The 25788-nt window shown below is 50.1% G+C and overlaps 1 protein-coding gene across 1 annotated transcript; it reads right to left on the bottom strand.

The window, feature by feature from the left end:
• Nucleotides 1-1721: 1721 nt before the first annotated feature.
• On the bottom strand, nt 1722-25788 carry TTF1 (transcription termination factor 1). Its single transcript, XM_044264619.1, has 12 exons — nt 25688-25788; nt 24019-25044; nt 22046-22272; nt 20233-20418; nt 18859-18937; nt 15002-15132; nt 12525-12759; nt 10404-10493; nt 9228-9293; nt 5997-6082; nt 4949-5126; nt 1722-2048 (listed from the first exon to the last, which is right to left on the bottom strand). Exons 1-12 carry the CDS (start codon nt 25705-25707, stop codon nt 1850-1852), a joined length of 2523 nt encoding a protein of 840 aa, XP_044120554.1. The 5' UTR covers nt 25708-25788; the 3' UTR covers nt 1722-1849.

Here is a 25788-nt window from a genome sequence, read left to right as displayed (position 1 = left end):
AACAATTTTACAGCAGAGAGATTATCCAGAAGAGCCCAATCTATGTAGCTTAACGCTAACGACTGAGGCAGAATGGATCAGAGGGAAGCTACATGAGGATTCGACCTCTTTGTTGGCTTTGAAGATGGAGGAAGCGAACCACGAGCCAAGACTGCAGTAGACTCTAGAAGCTGGGAATGACCTTGAGTTTACATCCAGCAAGAAAATAGTTCTCCAACCACAAGGAACTGAATTGTTCCAACAAAGCTGAAAGAGCAAGATGCAGATTCTCCTAGAACCTCCAGAGGAGTGCAGCCCTGGGGACATCTTGATCTCAGCCTTGGGACCCATTCCTCTGAAGACACTGTGACAGGGTTTGACCATTGCCCACAGTGCAGGGCAGCCCACAGGGGAGCCACGTCAGGAATTTTAAACAGGGTGGTGTGATGTGACCGATTCTGCAGCTGAGGGAGGAGACTCGAGAAGGGCCGGCAGTGGAAGGAGGGAGGTCAGTGTTGTTCAGGGGGCCTGAGGGGATGAGGTCTGAGACCATGACAGAGGGTGGCAGTGGGGGTCAGATTCCAGATGACTGACTGGAGGTGGAGCGGATGGGTTCGCTAAGGGACTAGAAGTAGAGGGACGGAGGCAACTACAGTGGATGGTTCCTGGGTTTCTGATGTGAGCGCCCTGAACGGGATCCCACCAGCGGAGATGAGAAAGCCTGGGCAGATGACGCACTCTGAGGTGTCTGTGGGTGACGAAAACATTGTTAACGAGTCAGACTTAAGATGTGAGACACTAGTCAGCAGATGTGGTTTTCATCTAAAAAAAAATTTTTTTTAATTTATTATGTCATCTTTTCCCCCAACATGGGGCTCAAACTCACAGCCCTGAGAACCACAGTGCACGCTCTACCGACCACACCAGCCAGGCGCTCCACTCCCCACCCCCACACCTGCAGATGCATTTTTTAGCCTGGAATTCAGGGGAGAATCTGATCTCTAACCACACAACTGGAAGCCGTCAGCACGCAGAGGTTACTCCAAGGCACTGAGATTGTGAAGAAAGTTCCCAGTCGTCCCGAGGACCACGGACATTTAGAAGCTGGGTGTGGCGGGGGGAGCAGAGAGGAAAGCACTGATTCCACACTTACATGAACACACACACACACAGATGTGTGATTTGGGAGCATGTTTATGGCGATGATGATCCAGAACAGGAGAGAATGACGAGTTAGGGGAGGGATCAGCAAAAGATCAAAATCTCCGAGACAAAGTAAGGGGCAGGGCTTCCGGCAGGAGGAGCACGTGCAGACGGAGGCGCCTGACAGGTGCAGGGAAGAGGGAGTGGATGTCCATTGCCTTCAACCTGCTCAGTGAATCATGAAAAGGGCAGAAGGGTGTGGGAGGGCCGAAGGCATAATGGCTGATGTGGGGAAAGAACAGCAGACGAATCAGAGAATCAAAGCAGATCCTCTGGTGAGCGAGTCGGGGCTGACAGTCAGTCACTAAAGTGAAACCAGCCAGTTCAGCTGTTTTCTTTTCCCCCAAAAGATTTTATTCATTAGAGAGAGAACGAGCACAAACAGGGGAGAGACGGGGGGGGGGGCAGGCTCCCCGCTGAGCAGAGAGCCCGATGTGGGGCCCCATCCCAGGACCCTGGGATCACGACCTGAGCTGAAGGCAGAGGCTTAACCACCCAGCTGCGGGGTTTTCTTCCAGAAGTCACCTGTTGGGGGCAAGGAGGAGGCAGATGGAAGGGCCCACCCAGGCTTGGCATCTTGAACAGGGAGGTGCCACCAAGGAAGAGAATACACAGCAGAGAGTGCTGGGAAGAGAGAGGCGGGAACACAGACTTGGTGACAGCTTGGTCAGACTCGAGCCAACTGGAGGATGGATGCGCTGTTTGATGAGGTCCGAAGATTAGGACCCGCGTGTATTTCAGGAGACGAACGGGCAATGGCGTTCAGCGAGCCCCAGAGCATGTCGTCTGCAAGTCTGCGCGGCTCCCTCTGGCATCTTCGGCTCCTAGCAGAGCCCGCCTCACTGTGTGTGGTCAAACCCGTGGGCCTGAAACCGGTGGGGAGGAGAGCCGGGTCTTGGTCTGACATCCTCCCAAGTATGGCCCGTACACAACTTTCCCTCTTTTCAGACTCTCAACTGGGCCGGTCCGCTTCCCGGCTCAGCCCTCACCCGCGTGGGGCTGACAGACCCGCCTCTCCCCGGGCTGCTCCCTCCCTTCGCCGCTCCTCCTCCTGCCGCAGACCAGGGATCTCCGCAAAGCCCGCAGAGCCCGAAGTAAAAGCACAGTTTCCCGCCCAATCCTTTCTTCGCCTGGATCTGCATTTGACACGGGCAGCCTAGACCCTACCCTTCCTTTTCTTCCATATTCCTGGACTCTTCTATGTAAAAAGTGTTTGGCAAGGACTAACATTTGTCCAGTGCAGTTTTATTCTGGGCAGGGGGGGTAGGCATGGAGATATTGATGAGAAAAAATTACAAAAATAGAACTTTACAGAAAGTACACAAGTTTATTGGGCAATTCACAGCACTGACAGGAGCACACCCGCGGTCAACGCACACCTGTGAACTGCTTCTCGGAGTGCCCTTCCCCTCCTCTGCTGATGGGACCCTGGTTTCCCACTGGGGTTTCTTCCCTCTCAGCCGCTCCGGGCGTGCTGCGCTCAATCCCAGCTCCTGAGCTGAGCCCAGACCGGCTGAACAGTCCTGCCTTCGAGGCTCCAGTGATGGTTCAGAGCCGGACACAGACCCTAAAATTTGGGCATGGGGAGCAGAACCCCGGGCTTAATCAAGAGTCATGGGAAGAGACCTTTTCCCCTTCCTCTGGAGGGGGAGCAGGTTCGCCGAAGCACGTGACTATGGGAAGGGGCCCCCGTGTGCGGACAGATGCTGAGGGGGACAATAGCGAAGGGGGAGCAGAGAATCCACCAGAAACCCCATCTTTAGTGACCACGAGTCGCTGCGTCAGTCCTTAGTCCCCAGGTTCCTTAGACCCATGTGGATCCCATTTTCTGGCACTTGCAAATCCAAAATTCCACCCTATAAATTCGCAGTCCCACTGCCCCGAGAGAAACACTGTTGACATTACGGTTTTAATTTCTCTCATACATTTTAATGCATCTATGTATACACAATTTCCTTTCTTACTTTCATAAAACTGAAAATATATATTCTTCTGAAATATTTTAGTTGATAATATTGTTTACTTCATGTTGATCCAATCTATCATAATCGTTTTTAATTATTGGATAATATCCCATTCTAGAAATATACCATAATTTAACAGATTTCCATTAAGGAACATTTACATTTTTGTCTGCCTTTCGAACTAGAAAGACGCCATTCATATACATGAGTTTTTTTTATTTCTGGAAAGTGAATCTGCTTTATCTCTGTAATGAAATTGCTAGATCATAAAATACATTCTTAAGGCTCTGATGTATTTCACCGGACTGTCCTCCAAAAGGAACTTTCATTCCTGTCTTCATGGGGACAGGCAGGTTTGACAGACAGGAAGTGACTAAAGGTAAAATGCTTGCTAAAAAGAAATATCCCAGTTGTTTGCTGCATATGTACGGAGTGTCTCTTAGGCGTGCAACCAGGGTGACAGGTGCTGGGGATATGCCGCTGGCTGGCCTCCTAGACTTGTCTCTGTATTCTTCCTTCTCCAAGGACGGCTGCTTTGGAAAAATGTCTAGCTTTGTGGATGGAATTAACCACGGCACACACATCATGACGTGAGATCAATGACATCAGGCAGAACGCTCAGGAGACGGCGGAGTTCTGTCCTGGCACAGACGGTGACTTGGCTGCTTGGGATCTCGCTCACCCGTCCTTCCTTCCAGGCTCACGTGTGGCCAGGAGCCTGGAACGCTCCTTCCCCTTGCCGGCAGGGTTCTGCTGAGGGGCGGCCCATGGGAGGCACTCGGGAGACGCAGGCAGGCAGGAGGGAGGCAGGAGACAACCCAGAGACGGCAGAGGCAGCATTGGGGGTGGGGTGGGGACGGGGGGGGGCACATCAGGGGCTGCAGCAACTCCCCTCAGTCCCCCAGGGCTCGGGAAGTCAGGCTTCCCATGTGCGCTCGATCCTGTTGAACAATTCTGCGACCTAATTCCTGCACTAAATCCTTCTCTGTTTGAAACACCTAGAGTGGTTTCGCTTTCCCGACTTGACAGAATAGCCCACCGTGTAAATTATCCTTGCGATTCGCAATTCCGAGACGTGTGAGCTGTGCCTTAGACCCACGGGGCATCTTTCCATAAGTGTAACAGAGCCAGATTTTCTGGAAGCAGTGGAAGAGACTGCTGCGTTTGTGGTCTGGATTTTTTTTTTTCCAGCTGGAACACCAGACGAACTCAGGGACTGGCTTCGAGAAGGCATCTTGTATGCAAAACACGTGAGGAAGAGGCGCTCCTCACACCAAGTCAGGGACGTGCCGACGGAAGCCAGTTTGAGAGACCAGCAGATCCGCGCCCTCACAATGCTTATCCTGCACTCACGGACTCTGGGAACAGAGATAACAAATGGGAAAGCGGAGAGGAACCTGCTGGTGTGCCTTACTGAAACTGTCAGCGGTCCCCTTTTGAGGAGCGTGTGTGTGTTGAAATCCACAGAAGGAACATTCGCGGGACGTGACTCTACCCTCTGCCACAACGAGAGGGACGGGGGACGCCGTTCCATAAAGTGCGCGGGTTGTGCTTGTCCTCAGGGGTCCAGCCCTAGCAAATCAACTCTGAGGCTCCCCTTCCTCTGAGCGCGCAAACACACCAGAGTCTGAACAGATGAGTCACTCTGGAGGCTCCGTAACCCGAAGCATGGCCTCCGACCCCTTCCTCTGGCCGCCGCCCCTTCTCTGCTAAACATCAGTCCCGCAAGCAGCTGCTCGGCCCCAGGCACAGGAACCCAACCACACCCGGGGAGGCAGACAGGACACAACGCCGTCCCCTACCTCCGCTCCTCCCCATCTTCTCCCTCACTGTCGTCGTCAAGGTAAAAGATGTCTCTGAACAGGAAGACTTGCCTGGGCACCGCGGGACTCTGGATTTCGGTACCCGTTTTCTCCATCTTCTTCTCTAACTTTTCCTTAAGCAGAGGCAGGGTGGTCTCGTAAAGGTAGTCTATAATCTCTAAAGACAAAAAATGTAATTTTGACATTATTTGTACAAAGCCTCCTTCCCAAGGTCAAAGGGCAGAGGGCACGGATGCGGGTGGCTTGGTGCTGCTGTTCCTGTGTGCGTGGTCCTGTTCTAACCGGTTTGCCTGTACTCACTTCACCAGTCCCCTCAAAATCCTAGGAGGCAGGCCTTACTGTCAGCCCATTCTTCAAATGAGGAAACGGGTAGAGAGACGTTATGAATCATGGCCAAGGTCATGGAGTTAGTGGGGGCAAATGTGGCCAGATTCAAACCCAGGCGGGGCTGTCTGCTGAGGGTCAGAGGTAATCATCACACACGCCGGGGCAAAGCATCACCCAAACTCATGGTTCCCAAATGCTGGTGCTGGGCAGACCCCTTGAGGCTCTCCTGGGACCCTGTTCAGGAAACCTAGCCTCTGGATGCAGCGTGGAGGTTAAGATTCAGTACGTATGGGATGAGGCCCGGGTATGCATGTGTTCAACAAGGTCCACGAGGACTCAGAGGATCGGAGTTTGGGAATATTGAAACCACCCACAAACGGCTGCCGGGAAGGAACTGGGTATCTCAGGTTTGTTCTGGAACTGTGCACCAGCGTGTCGCAATCCAGGAGCACTCCGTCCGTCATTTACTGAGGGCTGACCACGACCCCAGCACCCTGCTGACCACCATTCACCTGTTTTCTGGTTTAGAACTTCTCAAAGTCCTGGCTGGTGGTGGGGGGTTGAGTAGGTGATGATTTCTCCCGTTCTATAACCGAAGACACCGAGACTCCCACAAGTAAAGTCGCGGCCCAGGGTCACGCTGCCAGCACCCCACCCTACCCGCTGTCCTCTTAAGTACTTAAATACCGGAAATACTGACCTGGAAAAGTCTTCTTCTGCCAAAAGGGAACACAGGTAGCTTTCAGCTTATAAAATTTAGTTTGAACATAGGACGGAGGAACATCACTTTAGAAAGGAAAAGGAAAAAAAAGTATAAGTTTAAAAATGGGTCATTCCACTACATGTAGTAAGTACAGTGATAGTAAGTACAGTGATTCAGGGGAACCTACAGACATCAGTAACTTTCTTAATCCTGAACAGGAAACCATCATGTCCACAAATGCGTGACAGAAGTAAGACATATGAAAATGCTGTCGTTCATTTCGGTCAGAAGAATACACACCAAAAAAAGAAAGCGAAAAGCACATGACAGATCCTGTTTAAATCACAACACTAACATATGCTGACGTTCACCTTGTACTTGGCCCTGCCCTAAGAGTTTCCTGTCTAGCTGAAAACAACCCACACAGCAGCTCTATGAGGAGCTACTACTCTTATGCCTCATTCTAGAGATGGGGAAACTGAGGGACACAGAAGCGGCCCAAGGTCTTACAGCTAACAAGGGACAGAGTCGGGACTTCAGTGGGGGTGGTCTGACCCCAACTCCGCACACTGGTCACCACTGCGCTTAGGACAAACGCCTGTCACAATCCAGAGGCAGATGTCCCCCGAATTCTAATTTTGCAAAACTAAAAAAAAGCAGATGCTTATGATGTTTTAGTGAGTCAAATATACTTGCAATTTACTGTAAGTAGGACAGAAACCACCAAATCTTACGTTTTTTTTTTTCCTTTTTTTTTTTAAATGAAAACCTCTTCACTTCACGTCCTGGCCACTTTTTCTTAGACGACAAAAGCATGACTTACTTGTTTCAATAATTAATCTAGTAGTTAAGGTAATTCATGTGAATACATTTATTTTTACTGGGTTCTTCCTAATGCTAACCACTAGCTTGGTGTACACTGGGCTACGTGGCCTCTACGTGCGATCTCCTTGGTCCTCGCGACGGTCCCGTTAAAATATTTTATGGACGAAAAAACCGAGACTCAGACACAAGTTAGGAACAACGTGCCCGAGGACGGCTAAATGAGCGCCAGGAGTCAACGCCAGGTCAGTCCGACAGCAGAGGCCAAGCTCTAAGGCCCCCACACCCTCTCTCTTCCCGTAGGGCCATGCACCCCGTGGGACCAGCCACAGACCCAACTAGGGCTTGAGGTCACGATCACGGATCTGGACATTTTCAAACCAAGCAGGCATTATAACTCATTAGCCAGACACGCGTTCTTTACATTTTGCCAAAATAATTCCCAAGGCAGGCTTTAAGACTCCAAAGAGACTGAACATATCATTTTATTATTTTTCACTGTGTTGATTAAAACTTGACCATGTATTCTTTCAAAGAGTATTTGAATGACACCATAATCACCGTTTTATAAGATTAATAAATCTTAAGTGAGACAATCTGTTCTTAAATATATAATTTTACTCAAAACTTTAATTTAGGAGCTTGTGATCTGAAGCAACATCACAAAATGCACAAGAATTTACTGGAAATGTCCAGTTTTTCAAAAAGTGGTTTGCTATTACAAAGGGAGGGCTTCGGAGCCATGGGTGCTTCTCAGGATGGGAGCTGGTGGGTCCAGAGCAAGGTCCCCTCTTTCAAAAGCACCTGCCACCCCCACCTCTCAGGGACCCATGATTCTGAGCAGTGGGAGCCCCATCTCTCACTTATGTCAACTGGAAAAGGGAAGGGTTTGGAACCATGAGCTTGATGTCTGGGTCGTGACAAACATCCCATTCTCCAAGTTACAAAAACCAAACTGATTGTTCTTTGTTCCTGATCCCCAGGAGCAAATAACCATCAGAACCAGCTTAAGCCCTTCCTCATGGACCAAGGACAGCGTCACACTTCTGAAGGCAGCCGCCCTTCCCCATTATTCACCCTTCCAAAACTGAGGCCAAACAACCCCTAACACCCCACTTCCGAGAGCCCCCCCAATCCCCGCACCCCACAACCCTCAATGATCTTCTCTGTGTACAGGGGCCGTGCTTTGCAAGCAATAAATTCAGATACGGACAGTGGTGGCCTCGGTCTTCGGCAACAGGAAGGGATTCAAAATATAAGGACCCTGTGCAACAAAGGTTCCCAGCGAAGGCAAAAGGAGGCAACTCACAAACACAGGAAAGTTCAATGTCCCCCACAGATGAGAGATGCAAATAAACCCGCCCCGAGAGCTTGAAGAGGAAGAGGATCTTTACAGGGTCTCAAAATATCTCCCATGGCCCCTTCTTATCCCCAAGAGAACAACTGGTACTTTCATACAGTGGGGGACGCGCCAGATGCCACCAGAGCCAAAGGACTAGAAATCAGAATCTTGGGCCTCACGATGCAGCGACAAACCACTGGCCTGTGCTCACCCACAGTTTCAAGGGCATCAAAGAGAAAGGCGAAAGAGCTTTACCGATGGAAGGCCACTGAGGACACAGGACACTTCAATGTGTGGCGCTGGACTGGATGGTACACTGGGGGGGAAATGCTATAAAGGCCATTACTGGGATGGGACGCCTTGGGGGGCTCAGTCGGTGAAGCATCTGCCTTTGGCTCATGTCTGATCCTGGGGTCCTGGGATCAAGCCCTGCAGTTGGGCTCCCCGCTCGGTAAGGAACCTGTTTCTCCCTCCCCTGCGCTCCCTGCTTGTGCTCTGACAAATAAAAAAAATCTTAAGGAATAAAAAAAAGGGCCATTGCTGGGACAGCATTAGTGGGGACATCTGAAGGTGAGCTGTCTCAGAGCACACAGCTGTCCCGGCGCCTGATGTCCAGCATCTGACAACCAAACTGTGATTACACAGAATGACATTCCCATTTAGGCCACGCTGCCCACCACCAACTCTCAAGTGGTTAAGGAAGGAAAATGACTTTATTCCCTTAGACGCAGGAGCAGGAGAGCGCGGGCGGACGGTGGCGCTAACGTGCAGGCTTAAGAAGAAAATACGAACTGGGGCAAAGGGTGTGCGGGGTCTCTACTGGTCATTCAGCTGGTTAGCTCCTTGAAGCTCTCAGGAGACTCTGCACACGGTCCACTCACCACCCCTACGTGTCCTCAGGGAGGGGAGGGGAGGAGGGAGGGTCCGGCTGGCCCACAGCACCCAGAGCGGAGGCTCCAAACACCCACGCACAGGACAGTCTACACGCGAGTCCTGTCCAATCTGTCACTCGTGAGGCCACATCTTAGCTTTTGATTAGCCTCGCACTGAACACACAGCCTTACCCTATGGCGCTAGCAAGGTCTTCCCAGTCTATCTCGTTCGTGTCCTCCACGTTGACCTCATACAGTCTACGGGAAAAAATACACACGAGGTTTTCAAGAGCAAGTCAGCATGATGGACACCTTCACAGACTCACACGTGTGAAACGCTCGGGGGCACCAACATGTTCACCCCTGTCCCAGCTCCCTCGGGCCCGGCGAGGTCGGCCTGCCAGCCCAAGGTTAGCCCAAGGTCATTCAGTGAGCTGCAGCCCAACAGGAAAAGCCATCTCTCCTCCTTCTGGGCCCTCTGCAGCTCCCACCAGACCGCGTTGCCTCCCCACAGTCAACAGCTGAGTGTAGGCACATCGTAACGGTAAGCACGCGCTCGGCGTCATGGTGGGCCAGAGCTGTGTGAAAAGTTTCACAGCTACTGAGGTCAGGCGCTATCTCTGGTCTACAGGGGAGGAACCAGGGCCGAGGGCCCGAGTCAGTGGCTCAAGGTTTCATGACTAACAGGGGCTGCCATCACTGGAGCCCAGGCTTGCCCGACACGATGGCCTCCCCAGGTCTGCTGGTCTACGTTCTGCCTGTGGGGGAAGAGACGTGGAGGCTCCATGAGCCAGGCCAGCGAGGAGAACTTCCGGTGGGGTCAGGACAGTGAGCGGGAAGAACGGAGCCCTACGGGGTGGCCAGAATCCGAAGTGTCCTGTGCTTTTTGCTGTTACTCATTCGACCCAAGCCCAGCCCACGAGCCGTGAAGGCTTTGCGAAACAGGCCCGCGCCTCTCTGCCTTCAGTGGAGGGAGGACTCTGCATGGACCAGGGACCAAAGACAAAACCAAAGACCAGGCCACAGAGACTGCACTTAGGCGTGCAGGAGAGTGGCGGGGCTCAGCCCGAACTACGTCACTTCCACATTCCAGTGGACAGAAACAACTTCTACCTACCCAGAAACTAAGACTAAAATCACTCTCTTATTTCCTTTCTCCTCCCAATAACCCCAAGAGATAGGTACTCTCACGAACGCCTTCACTGGAGAGGCACACACCGAGAGCTAGAGAGGCCGAGAACGTCCCCAGGGCCACACGGGTACGCAAGATGGAGGTGAGCCTTGGCCACGTGGATCCTGGTGCTCAACAGCCACTCTCTGGCCCGACAGAGGAGCAGCCCCTGCAAGCACCGCGCTCAAGCGCCCTACCTTTCGATGAGGTTGATTTTGGCCCGTAGGGCGTTAACTCCGCGGTACACGTCCCGACCATTCGTCATCCTCTTGGTTAGGATTTCCGTCCTGTTCAAAGAAACAAACACATAATGTACTTTAAATTTTCAGGGGTGAAGTTTCTGCTGTGATTTCCTGTACTTTTCTCACCTACGACACCCCTACTCAGAACCAGTCTCTAACTTGTGTGACTCATCACTGCTAACGCCGACCACCATGGAGAGTAGGCTGATGTTTTTTTTTCTTTTAAAAGGCAAATGAGGGGCGCCTGGGTGGCTCCGTGGGTTAAAGCCTCTGCCTTCGGCTCAGGTTGTGGTCCCAGGGTCCTGGGATCGAGCCCAGCATCGGGCTCTCTGCTCGGCAGGGAGCCTGCCTTCTATCTGCCTGCCTCTCTGCCTACTTGTGATCTCTGTCTAATAAATAAATAAAACCTTAAAAAAAAAAAGGCAAATGATAAATAAGATGAAAGAAAGTTGATGGTTATCGAAACTGAATGAGGGATACAAGGAGTTCTAAATCTGTGTGTTGTGAAATTTCCGTAATACGAAGTTACAAACACAAGAGGAGAATAAGCCCTTTAGCAGGTGCTAAGGGGAACTGTAAACTCTGTTCCTGTTTAGAAAACAGGGGGACACTGCTGTTGGGGCTGTCACCAGCTGTCGGAACACCAAGGGAGATTTGATACAGTCATCAACGACTCCTCTGACGGCCACAGCTAATGGCTGAAGGGAAGGGTGACCGCAGCTCCTAACGAGAGCAGCAACCCAGCTTGAAGTATGTACTCATCTCAAATTGCAAATATGTCGCGATCTGACGGCAGAGAGCGACCTGTTACACTCTCGAGTAGGGGGTCCACGATACACAGGTGAGGACTCTGCTGTCTGTACCAGCAGCCAATGCGTTCGTTCGAAATGCAGCCTTGGGGCGCCTGTGGGGGGCAGGTGAGCATCTGACTCTTGGTTTCAGCTCAAGTCATGATCTCAGGGTTGTGAGATCAGCTCGGGAAGGAGTCTGCTTTGGACTCTCTCCCGCTCTCCCTCTCCCTCTCCCCCTCCCCTACGCTCTCTAATAAATCCATCTTCAAAAAAAAAAAGAAAAAAGACATGCACCATCTGCAATCACTTCCATGTACGTGAGGGAAATCTATATTCAGATTTTAAGTTTGTTACTTTTCTCTTCTCATTAAAAAGCAGTCACCCGCACAAGCTATCTGAATTCCTCTGCTCCCAGTCTGCGGTTTCTCTGCGGCATTTCCCTTTTAAGCATCGATCTATCATGCCCCTGACTATAGTCTTCTATGGAGACAGAGATAATCCCACAGCAGATTTCCAAGATAACAATAAATGGTGTAATTCAGGAATGTGCTTTTAATATAAAACAGACCTACTGTGGCTCTCTTATCTGATGCTGACGATGACCGCACCCACTTTCTGCACCAGGCGTGGGTCCTGAGCTGCGGGACCGCGGCTCCAGGGGCTCCTGCAGCAGCGGACCATCCCGCTCAGAGACCCTCTGGGGCTCGAAAAAGCCATGTCAAGCTAAAAAGGCGCAGCGAGATCAGGCCTGAAAATGCTTCTGTGTGACTAGGGAGTCTCAAGAAGTTCTGCAGTGAACACGGCCACCTGGCGGCAGTGAGGCTAGAGGAGACCCCCCCTCCCCCAGACAGGCTCAGGGGAGGGCCAAGTTCCTGCACATCAAGCACTTGTGATCTCTCTGCCAAAGGGGAGTTTCCTGTTGTTTTCTAATGCCGCAGAGAGAACTGTTTTGTTTTACTAAAGACTTAAGCAAGGGACAGAATGAAGAAACCAGAACTCAAGGAGGAAACCAAAAGCCAGTACTCAGTATTAAAAAGTTCAAGCTTTGGAGGAAACCACATGATGAATCAGGGTTAGTTCCGTGCTAACTTAGATCGGATGTGGACACTGAGGGGCTGGGACGGCTGCCGGAGATGCTCCTTCCTGACCTGAAGGCTTTGCACACGGCCCTCACACAGCTCTCCCTACTAAGCCCACTCATGTACCCGCTCCGGCGGGGTGCGAGGTGTGGGACGGGGGAGGGAACTCTCTTGTGGCAATTTACATAAGAAACCTTAAAACTTACCACTTACTTTTACACTGCATCCAATTTCTGGTTTCTACTTTGGCTTCTACTTCTACCCAAGATATGCCCTTATAGAGTTTCTCCCTCACGATGGACAGGCGGCCTTCGGGGTCTTCTTGGAGTTTAGAATCCACTTCCTTTAACTCATGGGGAGACATTTTCTTTAGAATCACTTCTTCGACGGCCTTGATTAGTTTCTGGGTTTCCGTCTTACTCCAAGCACCATGATTTCTCGCTATAGACCCAAAAGAAACGATCTTATAGTTGCTAATCTATTTGTTTTCAAGCACGGCGTTCAAAGAAAAAATGACAATGATGCATACATGTCATTACATACTTGTCCAAAGCCACAGCACAGACACCACCACTGGCGGGGCAGGGGGACCCTGATATGAACTATGGACCCTGGAAGATGATGACGTGGCAGTGTAGGGTCACGGACTGGAACCAAAGTCCCACTCTTCAGGGGAGATGCTGACAATGGCAGAGGCTGTATATGGGAGCAGGCTGCTATGGGAAATCTCTGTACCTCCCTTTCAATTTTATTGTAAAACCAAAGCTGCTCTAAAAAAATAAAGTCTTAAAGGGGCACTGGGTGGCTCAGTTGGTTAAGCATCTGACTCATGATTTTGGCTCAAGTCATGATGTCGGGTCATGAGATCCAGTCCTGCGTCGGGCTCTGCACTGAGTGTGGAATCTGCTTGAGATTCTCTCTTTCCCTCTCCTTCTGCTTCTCCCCCCACGTACTCTCCCTCTCTTTCTCTCTAAAAAAATAAATAAACCCTTGAAAAAAATAAGTAAATAAACCAGGTACTTTTCAGATGACGGAGCGCAACATCTTGATGACACAGACATACAGCTATCAAACACAGCTAGATGCAAATTAAAGTGGAACCCCTTCTTTTTAAGAACCAATGTGAGGCGCACCTGGGTGGCTCAGCTGGTTAAGCAGCACTCTTGGATTTAGCTCAGGTCCTGAAATCACCGCTCCTGAGACCGAGCCCTGCAGCAGGCTCTACACTCAGCAGGAGTCTGCTTGGCTATTATCTCCCCCTGCCCACCACCTTCTCCGCTTGTGCACGCTCCCTCTCCAATAAATAACTCTTTAAAAAAAAAAAAGAACCGGGGCGCCTGGGTGGCTCAGTGGGTTAAAGCCTCTGCCTTCAGCTCAGGTCATGATCCCACGGTCCTGGGATGGAGACCTGCATCGGGCTCTCTGCTCAGCCAGGAGCCTCCTTCCCCCTGCCCCCCATCTGCCTCTCTGCCTACTTGTGATCTCCGTCTGTCAAACAAATAAATAAAATCTTAAAAAAAAAAAAAAAAGAACCAATGCCAGAAAAGTCCATTCTTAAAGCAATGTTTGTTTTTTAACTTCAAAAAAATGTTCTTCTCATTTCTGACAGTAATGTCTCTTGTGTGAAACTGGTAGATTCTCAAACATTTAGCAGGGACAAAAATAACTGAATGATTGCACACTGCCACCCTAACTCTCCCCAGTACTCCCAGTGTGGCACTGAGCAGCAAATGGGACCTCAGATCACAGGGACAAAGACCCCTGAACCTCAAATTGGCCTCTGAGAGGGCATCAGACCATCGGTGGTTCATCCTCCACATCTAGGGGTCACCATCAGGCAAAGGAAGATGCCTCAAACCAGCAGTCCACGACTATCTGATCTGGCGCACACAGTGGTGTTATTACTTTTTCTCAACAATTTTGGTGAATATTTAAAAATTTTTTTTCCAAAAGAAAAAAAAATATGTAGATCGCCCTGCCCAACACATACACATACGCCCACCCCTCAACGCAAACTTTTGCTTTACTTCCTGGAAACCGGAAGTACTGGCCACACCGAGTCCTCAAGCGGTGCCAGTGGCTGGACGTGGGAGCACAGAAGGCCCCCAGTCGGGCCAGGCCCGGGCGCCCGGCCGCTCTGCTCCCCGCGCGGCTCTGCCACGTGACGGAGCACATCCCGCCCCCCGCGCGCCGACGGAGACACTGCCTGTGAGCATCTTCCTGAAGCAGCTGTGGATTTTATGATGCAAGGAATATGTCCAAGGAAATTTTCCTTTTTAGAAAAAAGGAGAAAAAGACACACGAGGTTTTGGAAAAGTCCCTGCCTAACAGGCCGAACGAACTGCACTCTGGCGCCCTGCAGCCTCCCCTGCCTCTGGTGTGGGGGAGCCTCCTCCGCCCGGGCTCTCTCCCCCGCAGCTCCCGAGGGTCTTGGTCAGGCTGGCGGCAAGAGCTTCGCTGAAAGCGAAGGACCTCAGGTGCGGCCGCCATCGGTCTTGGGAGTGAAGGCCGCGCGGTCTCATGAAGATGCAGGAGGAAACGCGCTGAATCGGTACAGAGAGGGGCTTAAAACACGACAGCTCTCTCAGCACACAAGCCAGCAAGGAGGCCTGCACCGGGGCGGGGGGGGAGGGGAGCAGGGGCTCATCCGCTCACCCGGGGGGGCACCGAGACCCCCACTTACGACTGCTGATCTGGGAGAACTTCAGGGCGACAGAGAGGCTGCTCCGAGCGACCATCTCGCCGATCTTTTTCCAGTCGTTCCCATGCAGGGAATGGTATATCTTTAACTTCTCTGTGTCTCCTTTGCTATACCTGAAAAAGCGAACACGTGTTACGATTCCCAGTGAAGGACAAAGACTAAAAACTACTTTCATGGCGGTTCGCAGTGGTCCTGGGAAAAGTTGTCGGGCAGATGGTCCCGTCAGTTCCTGCCCCGGCGCCTCACTGTGTCATCCTGTGAGTCGCTGCAGTCCCAGGCCAGGGCCCCGGCTCAGCTGAACAGGGGCCAGAGCAAGTCACTGGGTCCCGTATTCCCCATCCAAACCCCAGAAGCTTTGCACCGCGCGCACCAAACACGAGCTCCTCCATGGGCCCGCAGAGCCCGGCGCTCCTTACGGTGCAGCCCCACTGGCCTTCAGGCCTTTTTCCTCTCAAGGCCTCCTGCTGCAGTGGAAACGGCCTTTCTCCACCCGCCTGGACGGCCCCGACAAACCCTGCGGGTGGACCGTCGTCTGTGAGGCTGCCTGGATCCCTGAACGCCCTACCCCCCCCGCCCCGCTCTCCCCAGAGAAAGCCCTACCCCTCTCACTGCACCCCCGGACGGGCGGTTGGACATCGAGGGGTCCCCTTGTTGGCCCCTCTCTGCCTCTGGACTAGTGCTGCCCAACAGAAACGTACTATGAATCATACGTGTTACCTAAACCTTGTAGTGGCCACGTAAAAATGACTTTTATTTCACTGTAATGAACCTAATAAAAAATTTGACTTAACCCATTCTATTAAAAATGCAGCCGTTTCAACACGGGATCAGAACCCGAACACATTAATGAGGTATTTTGCGTTCTCTCCCTCCAGCTCCAGCATGGGCGCCACCTCACGGCGCCTCTCAACTTGGACTGAATGTATTCCAAGGGCTCCCCGGCCCCGTGAGGCTGGTGGCCACCGTGATGCACAGCACAGCTCTGGAGGGGACATCCTACAAGGGCTGGAGCCCTGGTGGTTTTCTACACCACGGTATCTGCAAAGCTTGACAGACAACAGACACTGACTTCACACGAGAGCACAATTATTTAAGCAATGTACGGAGCACTCGCCCCACATGAAAACAAACTGGACACCTGGGGCGCCTGGGTGGCTCAGCGGTTAAAGCCGCTGCCTTCGGCTCAGGTCATGATCCCAGGGTCCTGGGATCGAGCCCCGCATCGGGCTCTCTGCTCAGCAGGGAGCCTGCTTCCTCCTCTCTCTCTGCCTGCCTCTCTGCCTACTTGTGATCTCTGTCTGTCAAATAAATAAATAAATAAAATCTTTAAAAATGAAAAACAAAAAACAAATATACTAAGGAAAAGCACCGGAAAACACTATTAGTGGGTTTGGAGATGAAACACAAGTGATTAAGTGAAGGGAAAGCAATCCTTGGGGCATTCTAGAATTTCTTAATACGGGGGGCTGTAAGTGTCCCTCAGAACAATGTATTACTTAAAATATAACCCGTGAGAAATTACTCTAGTTACCACGCATGTTTAGATACGGCCTTAACAAAAACACACGCTGGCAACAGGCCTCTGGGGGAGAGGACGATAGACGACCTTGAAGCCGAGCATCTGGGGCCAGCCGCCCGGTGAAGGTCGGTGAAGGCGGACGCGGCCTGCTTCGTTCTCCTGTTATCTCTCCGTCCCCGGGGAGCACCTGTGCTTGCTCCGAATGTGCTTGCTCAACTACAAGATTTACTGCTAGCCCACATGGATTTTGCCTGCCTTCTTGTTTACCTACAAGGCATATGATTAACTGTAGCCTTCGTCGGCTCCTTTGTTGATTACTGTCTGTATCCAATAACCACGGGACTGAGGAGCTGTTCCGGGCGACAGTCTTTTCTCCTGTTGTCCCCTGTTCCCCTTCTCTTGCCACTGACTTGTTTGTGCCTCATTCTTCTCCCATGTGCCATCAGGAAGCGCCAGGGGGCGGGGAATGGCAGTTTCTGCTAACCCAACCCAAGAGAAGCCCTAGCAAAATACTAACCCTTCCCGACGACGGTGATGCAGAATTACATCTGATAGTAAGAGCCTCGCACTCAGAAAGTCATCTACAAACGCAGAGCGTGGTAAGTAGAGACGTGTAATCCCTCACTGCGAAGACTCATGCTTTCTAGCAGTTTCCTTCTCAAGGCGAGCAGGATCTTTCCCTTTATTTATTTTTAATATTTTACTTATTTGTCAGCGAGCGAGAGAAAGCAAGTGTCCGCGAGCACAAGCACAGGGAGCAGCAGGCTCCCGGCCGAGCAAGGAGCCTGATGAGGGACTTGATCCCAGGACCCCAGGATCATGACCTTAGCTGAAAAAAGATGCTTAACTAACTGAGCCACCCACGCACCCCTCTTTCTGAGATCAAACTTAAAGGCACCCTTGAAGCTACGTGAAGGAGGACATCAGAGAGAAAGTGAGTGCATAAAAATGAGGAAACAGGTGTACTGATGTGTGACATCCCCCAGAGCCTCAAAATTCTTTGATTTTTGGCTTTCTGTGGTTTTTTTTTTTGTTTTTTTCCAGTTAAGAATTCCTTAACTTAGGAAGGACACTCTTAGGGGCAAATGGTCACCACACACAAATCATGTGGTGCAAACAAATGAACTTTCTCACTGGAATGACAGACTTGTCTTGCTCTAAAACTTTCATTCCCACGCTTATGTCACAGGTAGAAAAATGTCACCTCAGCTGCCACTATTCATTTGCCAAAAGCATTCTTTCAAGTCTCATTTCACAGGATACCGTAAGTGAATTTCCTTAAAGCTCTGTCTACAGATGCCCAAGCCCAGGGCCGGGGGAAAAGGGGAGGGCAGGTACTAGTTTGTGGGCAACCTTTGCCTCTGCTGACGGTTTCTTTCTTTTAGTCAAAAGTTAAGAAACCAAGATGGTATCAGTGCTTGGAGGTCAGAGGATATATATGCGTTGGTTTAAAATCATGCAGCTAACTGGAAGGCAACTGGGCCTGTCAGATTTCCTAAATCCGCCTCCAGACCGAGAGGAGCAGCTGAGCTGCTGCTTGGCGGATGCTTTGCTGCCGGACCCTCTGGCCTGGAGCAGAGCGCTCACCCACAGCCGACAGCCGATCCACACTGCTTTTATCTGGAATGTTTGGAATAAGATATAATTGGGTATTTTGCTTGGGGAGAAAAGGAGAATGACCATCACCCCAGGACACTCTGTATGGTCAGTACTGACCTGCTCCTATGTGACCTCTTTACCTAAGTGCCCAGCCGAATTTCAAATATTCACTAAGAACTGGGCTGGGCGCTGAAGGAACCACTGCATTGAAAGGGAACGTCTGACGGGCTTTGTTGGTTAAGCATCTGTCTTCGGCTTGGGTCCTGATCTCAGGGTCCTGGGATGGCGCCTTGTGGCAGGCTCCCTGTTCAGCTGGGAGACTGCTTCTCCCTCTCCTCCCCCCCATGCTCTCTCTCGCAATCTCAGTCTCTTCCTCTCAAATAAATAAAAGCTTAAAAACAAAACAAAGGAACGTTTGGGTACACAGGGAGCTCACAAACTAGCAAAGAAAACCTCATAAATAATGTAAGAGGCATGGCAGGCTGAGGGCCTAGGAAAGTATAAAGAAAAGCCATGGATTTAGAAAGGGGAACAGCACAAACGTTTACTCAAGAGGCAGAAACCGAAATGGGCTTTGAGGACATACCACTGACAACAAACACACAGTCTACCTTCACACACACAAAGTCTTCATGGTTTTTTACCTTTCATCTGTTGTGGACGTTTTAATTTACACGATCAGCAAAAATGTTCTGTCTCAGCTGCTAAGACCTTTTCTTACCTGCCTTTGTAATTGTTGACATCAAACATCTTCTTTGCTCGATAGTAAACGAGTTTCCAAGGCCGGGCAATGCCCTTTCCTAAAGTCAGAGAAAAGGCAGTCAGAGGGGCCCACAGGGTGGAGCCTGAAATGGAGTCACAGGTGGGAAAGGAACCCAGCGTGGCTCCTGTTACTGTCGCTACCCTAGACCCTGTATCAAGACTGGGATTTCACACATTCCGCACAGAATCTTCAGTCTCCTTGGAGAGCTCTGGAAACAACACACTTAACACATCAAGGCTCCAGCTTCTGGTCTACTAAATTTGAGTGAAAAGCCCTTATACAGCAAAGTAATGTTAACAAAATTTGTCTCAAGAGGAAAGGATGCGAAGGTGGGGGACACATGCCAACAGTTCTCCATAAGACAAAGAGCTTTGTAATCCAGCAAGACTGGATTTCTTCCCCACTCTAAGGACGGAACAGCCCCTCGCTAGGGGGCCCCTGGCCTGTTTCCCCTTGCACATGCCAGAGGACACCTAAGAAATCATCCTCTTTAAATTCACGGATTTTTTTCAGTCCAAGCCCATGTTGCTGCAAGACTCTCTCACTTTCCAAGCACGGCTGCAGGAGGAGGGTTCCAGACACAAAGCACAGATAAGGCTATACTCGGAAAACTTGGAAGATCCTGGTGCATATCAGAACGTGCTCTGGAGTGCCTGGGTGGCGCAGTCGGTTGGGCGACCGACTCTTTGTTTTTGAAATTTTACTTATTTATTTGACAGGAAGAGATCACAAGTAGGCAGAGACGCAGGCAGAGAGAGAGGGGGAAGCAGGCTCCCTGCAATCCCAGGACCCTGAGATCATGACCGGAGCCAAAGTCAGAGGCTTAACCCACTGAGCCACCCAGAAGCCCTTGGGCGTCTGACTCTTGATTCCAGCTCAGGTCATGATCTCAGGGTCGTGAGACTGAGTCCGGCTTCAGGCTCTGTGCTCAGCACGGAGTCTGCTTGAGATTCTCTCTCCCTCTGGCCCCTCCCCGCACTCCCTAATAAATAAGTAAATAAAATCTTAAAAAAAAGTGTGCTCTGTGCAGCATATGCGAAACAACACATAATTAAGAAAAAAAAGATAAATAAAGAGAAAACAAAATGATACTTATTACCAAGCAGGAAAGCTAGAGGTTGATCGTGTCACTTTTTGTAAAATCTCTAAAAATACTACACGCAGGAGACACGAACACATTCTAAATCCTCAGAAGCGCAGGCTGCATGGCAGCAGGTAGCACGCATCGTGCACGCGGACTGGGCCAGGCGCTGTGCTAAATGCTTCCCATGGGCTCTGCATTTAGGGCAGAAAGGCTGTGGAGGGTCAAAGAGGGACTGGTTTGAAACTTACCAATATGCAATCGAAATGCGTATTTTCTTTTTAAGTCGGTGATCACAGATTTCTCCTCTGGGTATCTGTCTGTGTAGAGCAGCTTGTCGGCATTCTCAATTCCTGTCAGGGACAGAAAGTCTTGCACGTTTTTCTCTAACTGCTTGTTTTCCTTTACAGAAAACTTGCCAAATCTAATAGCGACACCTAGAATTTGGGCGGGGAGAAAAAGCATGCATTGTCAATCACATTGAAAAAGCAAACCTACCACCTGGTCTTCAGCAGTTGACACAGTGGCTCGGCAGCTCCCCCCTGCTGGGAACAGCCCCAGCTGTGCACTTGACCTTAGCTCCCCTGCCCTGCACCACCCTGACCCTTCTCTCCCAAAGTCTTCCCAGGTCATCCCCTTCCGAAGCCACCTTCCTCATTTATCAATCAGCTTTTTGAAGCAGTTGTTCTTTATATTAAAATGGAATATATGTTCATTAAAAAATTCAAGCAGTACGGAAATAAACTTTGAAAAGAAACCTTCTGTTTACTCTCTTCTGCCCCGCTCCTCTCCCCAAGGCGGTGGTAGGAACTGGCCAGCAAAGACTCGAATATTCGCATGTGTTCTCTGTGCATATGCAATGGGATCCAAGCTAGTCCTCTTTGTAATTCAAATCAACCAAATTTTATTAGTACTGACATCTTACAGACTGTGTTTTTCTTTTTTTTTAAAGATTTTATTTATTTGTGAGAGAGAGAGAGATCGCACGCGCTCTCAGAGAGCGAGCACAGGCAGGCAGAGCAATAGGCAGAGGGAGAAGCAGGCTCCCTGCAGAGCAAGGAGCCCGATGTGGGACTCAATGTGGGACTCGATCCCAGGCCGCTGGGATCATGACCTGAGACGAAGGCAGCCGCTTAACCGACTGAGCTATCCAGGTGTCCCCATACTGTGTTTTTCTATTCTTAGACTTACTTCAAGTATCTTTTGTAAGACACACACTCACAAATGTCTGAACAGAGAATACACAACAGAACTGGGACTATTCTGCAGCTACTGCTCTGTGAATTACTTGTTTCTTCCTTAACTTGGCTATTTTTTAAAACCAATCTCTTCACCATGATTAACTCCCTAAGGCTCCACATTTTACTTTTCACAGTGACCAGCCGTACCAGGCCTCACACAGCCACTGAGTAAGTAACACTCGTTTGAAGCACACAGCCTTCAATGTGTAGTTGACTCGAATTCCATAAGCTTTCTGCGAGGTTCTTACAACACAGTGAAATCAAGAAGGAGGCCATGGGGCGCCTGGGTGGCTCAGTGGGTTAAAGCCTCTGCCTTTGGCTCAGGTCATGGTCCCAGAGCCCTGGGATCGAGCCCCACATCGGGCTCTCTGCTCCGTGGGGAGCCTGCTTTCCCCTCTCTTTGTCTCTGCCTGTCTATTTGTGATCTCTGTCAAATAAATAAAATCTTAAAAAAAAAAAAGGCCATGGTGGGTCTCGTGGGAACCAAGGCCACTACAACCGGTTTAGCCTCCACTCAATGCCTCGGTTATGAAGCTGCAGCTCATCAAAGCTGACAATAGTATTTTCATTTTATTCCTGCATCTTCCCCAAAGGCTCAGCCACTCAGCCTCTTCTTCCTCTTCTTTCCTACCAGAAGCGAGGTGGAGAAGAGCAAAACCAGGGCCCTTCATTTTGTGCATTTTATGGCTCGGACAATAATTCTGGAAGGATCCTAGAGGATGCTTCCTGCAACTCTAGAAATCTGCAATATTCACAGAACAAAGGCAGGGGCTCCTCAGGTGGACAGGCAAGTTCGACAAATATTAAAGTGCCACCAGCTCACCCTGGGCTTTAAACTCCTTAAACCGCCCCAAGTCATCTCGGTACATCCGCTTGATGGTGGTGGCGGCCCTCTCCTTGATGTCCGGGATGAACTCCTGGAGCTGCCTCACGGCGGAGTCCAAGTCCACATCCGAGTCACCCGAATCCCTCGAGTCTTCTGATAAGAATCTTGTTTCGGAATCTTTGGCCAATTCCAAACGGCTTTCCTCTTCATTTGTCAGTTCCGACCTGCGGGGAAAACAGAGTTGACTCACGTTCACTGTCACCCGCCCTCGTGGCTTTCCAGTTCTTTTCGGAAAAGGAGCCTCATGGAGACAAGGCAGGTGCTAACACTAGGAGGGAAGTTGGAGCGATTCAGTCTGTGATGCGTGGACTCTGAGATAATGTGACTAATGGATGCAGGACTCAGAGGCTGCCTACAAGGGACCCGTGTGGCCTGAAGCGCAATTTTCAGCACGTGTTAGTTCTTGGGTCACTATTTCCCAACTTTTCTGGCTTTAGACACTGACTTCCTAATGAGCTAAGCCCTCTTCTACCCCACGGACACTAAAGACACCTCCCCCCCACAACCCTTCAGAGATTTTGATTTTTGTGATAATGGTTACTAATTAATTAAATCACCATTTGGGGTCCCTATGGTTAGTTGCTTTGCTGCAGGTAACAATGGCCACATCGTCCCCCTCTGCTTAGTTTTCTATGCACCTGTGACTAAATCATCCCCAAACTTTCCTCCAGATGTCCGAATCCCCTTACTGTGCTCAATCCTATCAGCTAGCCAGACAGGCAGGAAACTTTAAAAATTATTATGCATTTGTCTGAACAAAGGGTCAGCAGCTTTCACAGGGCCCACAGCCCAGTACAAGTTCAAAACCACTGCCCTCGACATGCCTGCCTCATAGCAGTATTAGCCCTGATGAGAGGTGAGTGGGCCACTCTGATACCACCAGAAGATGAAGTGCCATCCTCTCCCAATGAACTTTTTTTTTTAAGATTTTATTTATTTATTTGACAGAGAGAGATCACAAACAGGCAGAGAGGCAGGCAGAGAGAGAGAAGAGGAAGCAGGCTCCCCGCCAAGCAGAGAGCCCGACGCGGGACTCGATCCCAGGATCCTGAGATCATGACCTGAGCCGAAGGCAGCGGCTTAACCCACTGAGCAACCCAGGCGTCCATCAATGAACTTCTTGATGGAACTATTTTAGGCCAGGACAAACAAACAAATGTTTAAAAAAAAAAGCTATTGAGTAAAAATGGAGAGAAAAATCTGTCCCAAGTCCTAGGAACCCATAATGATAATGTGGCTTAAAAAATTGCTAAATTGGGGGCGCACGGGTGGCTCAGTGGGTTAAAACCTCTGCCTTTGGCTCAGGTCATGATCCCGAGGTCCTGGGATGGAGCCCTGCACTGGGCTCTCTGCTCAGCAGGGAGCCTACTTCCTCTTGTCTCTCTGCCTGCCTCTCTGCGTACTTGTGATCTGTGTCTGCCAAATAAATAAATAAAACCTTTTAAAAAAAACTGTTAAATTAAAAAAAAAAACAACGCTGTGCTTATTATATCGGTAGTTAACTTTAACAGTAATTATATAAATAATGACATCTAAATTTATTATGAAGAACCCTAATTCAAGGTTTTTTCCTGCTCTGTAAAAATTCTACGTGATTCTTTCCTCTATGTATATGCATATGGACAAACAAAGGTAATTTGGGGGACTTAAAATGCCCTTTTAAACTTCTTTGTAGAATTTCAGGGCTGGAATAGTTCTCAGTAAAAACCTGGTCTAACTGCCCTACTTTATATATGAAGAGAAGAAGTTCCTGCCAAGTTACTCTGTTACAATGTGTACATTGTTCTGTCCAACTGACCCTTCTGTGTCTATGAATCCTGCCATCTATTACAAGTGTGTTGGATAAAGAGGTCACAGGCAGAATTCACAGAGAAGACAAACACACGGAACGCACGGCTCTCTCACATTACCTCTGCTCCTCTCCCAAACAGGCCTGGGTCTTCTCCTTCTGAGGCCTGAGTTTCGCGCTTTCTTCAATCAGGGCACTGCTACATTCCAGTGAATCCGAGTGTGTATCCTCAAAGCTCGCAGCAGGCGCTACAAAATCACCCCCAGGAGTTACAGGACCTTCAACAGAAGCCCTTCGCTTCCTTTTCTTAGACTTTTTCTTTACCCGGCCGGCTTCCTTACTGCCTTCTGCAGTCCCGACCTCGCTGACCCCTTGCCGTCCCTCCGAGTACGCGACCTGGACACTCTCATGCCCAGGCAAGGCCTCCAGTTCCTGGTCATGTGCGATTTTTCGCTTTTTTTTCTTAGACTTTTTTTTTTTATCAGCTGATACTGGTTGTTGTGGGATTCCACCTCCAGGGCCCACAGAAAGAGGAGTTTCCTGCTCCCAGGGCTCCGACTCGGGCAGGGCAGCAAGGCTCTCCTGCTCGGCACCCCAGGAGGCCATGTGCCTCTGATGTTTTCTCCTCTTTCTCTCCCTAACTTTATGGTGCAGCTCTTCCGACTTGTTCTTCTGTGACTTTGGAACTGAATGCGGTTCGTCTGCTTCAGACTCTTTTGTTGGCTTCTGTTCCTGGCTCACGTCAACATACACGACGTCAACGTCCCCCCTAAAATTCTTTGGCGTGTTCTCGATATTTTCTTTATCCACCACGACATACACCACACCTGATTCCTCATCCATCTCTGAAGTCTTATGCCTTTTCTTTTTATTCTTTTTGGGTTTAGAAGTGGCCTTTTCCATCTCACCACAAATTTCTGATTTTTCCAAAGGGGGAGGAAGGAGATGCTGGCGATCCTTTCTTTTTTTTTTATTCTTGGTTCCGTGAGATGGCTCGCTTGCCAGGGGGGAGTCTCTGACACTTTCATGGGGATGCCTCAGATGGCCTTCCTTATATACAGAGTACTTTTTCTTTTTCTTGTCAAAAACTGGAGTGTGAATTTCCAGTCTGCTCAATTCTCCTTCCATTCTGTTCCTGTGGGGCAACCTGACAACAATGGTTTATTTTGGCAAGACGTTTTTAAACACCACCCTCAGGAGGAAAAAAAAAAAAAATCACAGAGAAATGAGACTGCATGACAGTGACAAGAGTGGAGTCACGATTATAAATGTAATATTACTCTGAACGCTCAGGAGGCTCCCTGTAATTTACAGTCTGGTCCCGCTGCCTTTACGATGCGGTAAAAAACAGTTAAGTGGGGGGAGGTCTGGGTGGCTCAGTGGGTTAAGCCTCTGCCTTCAGCTCTGGTCATGGTCTCAGGGTCCTGGGATCGAGCCCCGCATCGGGCTCTCTGCTCTGCAGGGAGCCTGCTTCCCTCTCCGTCTCTCTGCCTACTTGTGATCTCTGTCAAATAAATAAATAAAATCTTAAAGAAAAAAAAAAGTTAACGGGGAACAGTGCCCGGCAGGATCAGGCCGTGTTCCCTCCAGCCTCGTCTCTACCCTCCCGTCCGACGCTGTGGTCCGGCCACACAACGCGTTTTTCTGGGTTCCACAAACCCGCCACAACCCTCCCCTGGCTCAAGGTCTTGGAGCATACAATTCTACTTTCTAGAAGGCTCTCCGCTGCCTCCCCACCCTGGAGACCTCCGCCAAAGCCGGCTCTGCGAGGCGAAGACCCCACCACTCACCTCGGACTCCACACGCGCATCAAATAAACCCCAACAACCGAAAACCCGGAAAGCGCTTCCAACCTGCCGCGCCAAGGGCCGCCACCTTTCTCCCAATCCGG

This window comes from Neovison vison, chromosome 9, assembly GCF_020171115.1.
Source record: "Neovison vison isolate M4711 chromosome 9, ASM_NN_V1, whole genome shotgun sequence".
Lineage (NCBI taxonomy): Eukaryota > Metazoa > Chordata > Mammalia > Carnivora > Mustelidae > Neogale > Neogale vison.
This window is presented reverse-complemented; position numbering and strand designations above follow the sequence as displayed.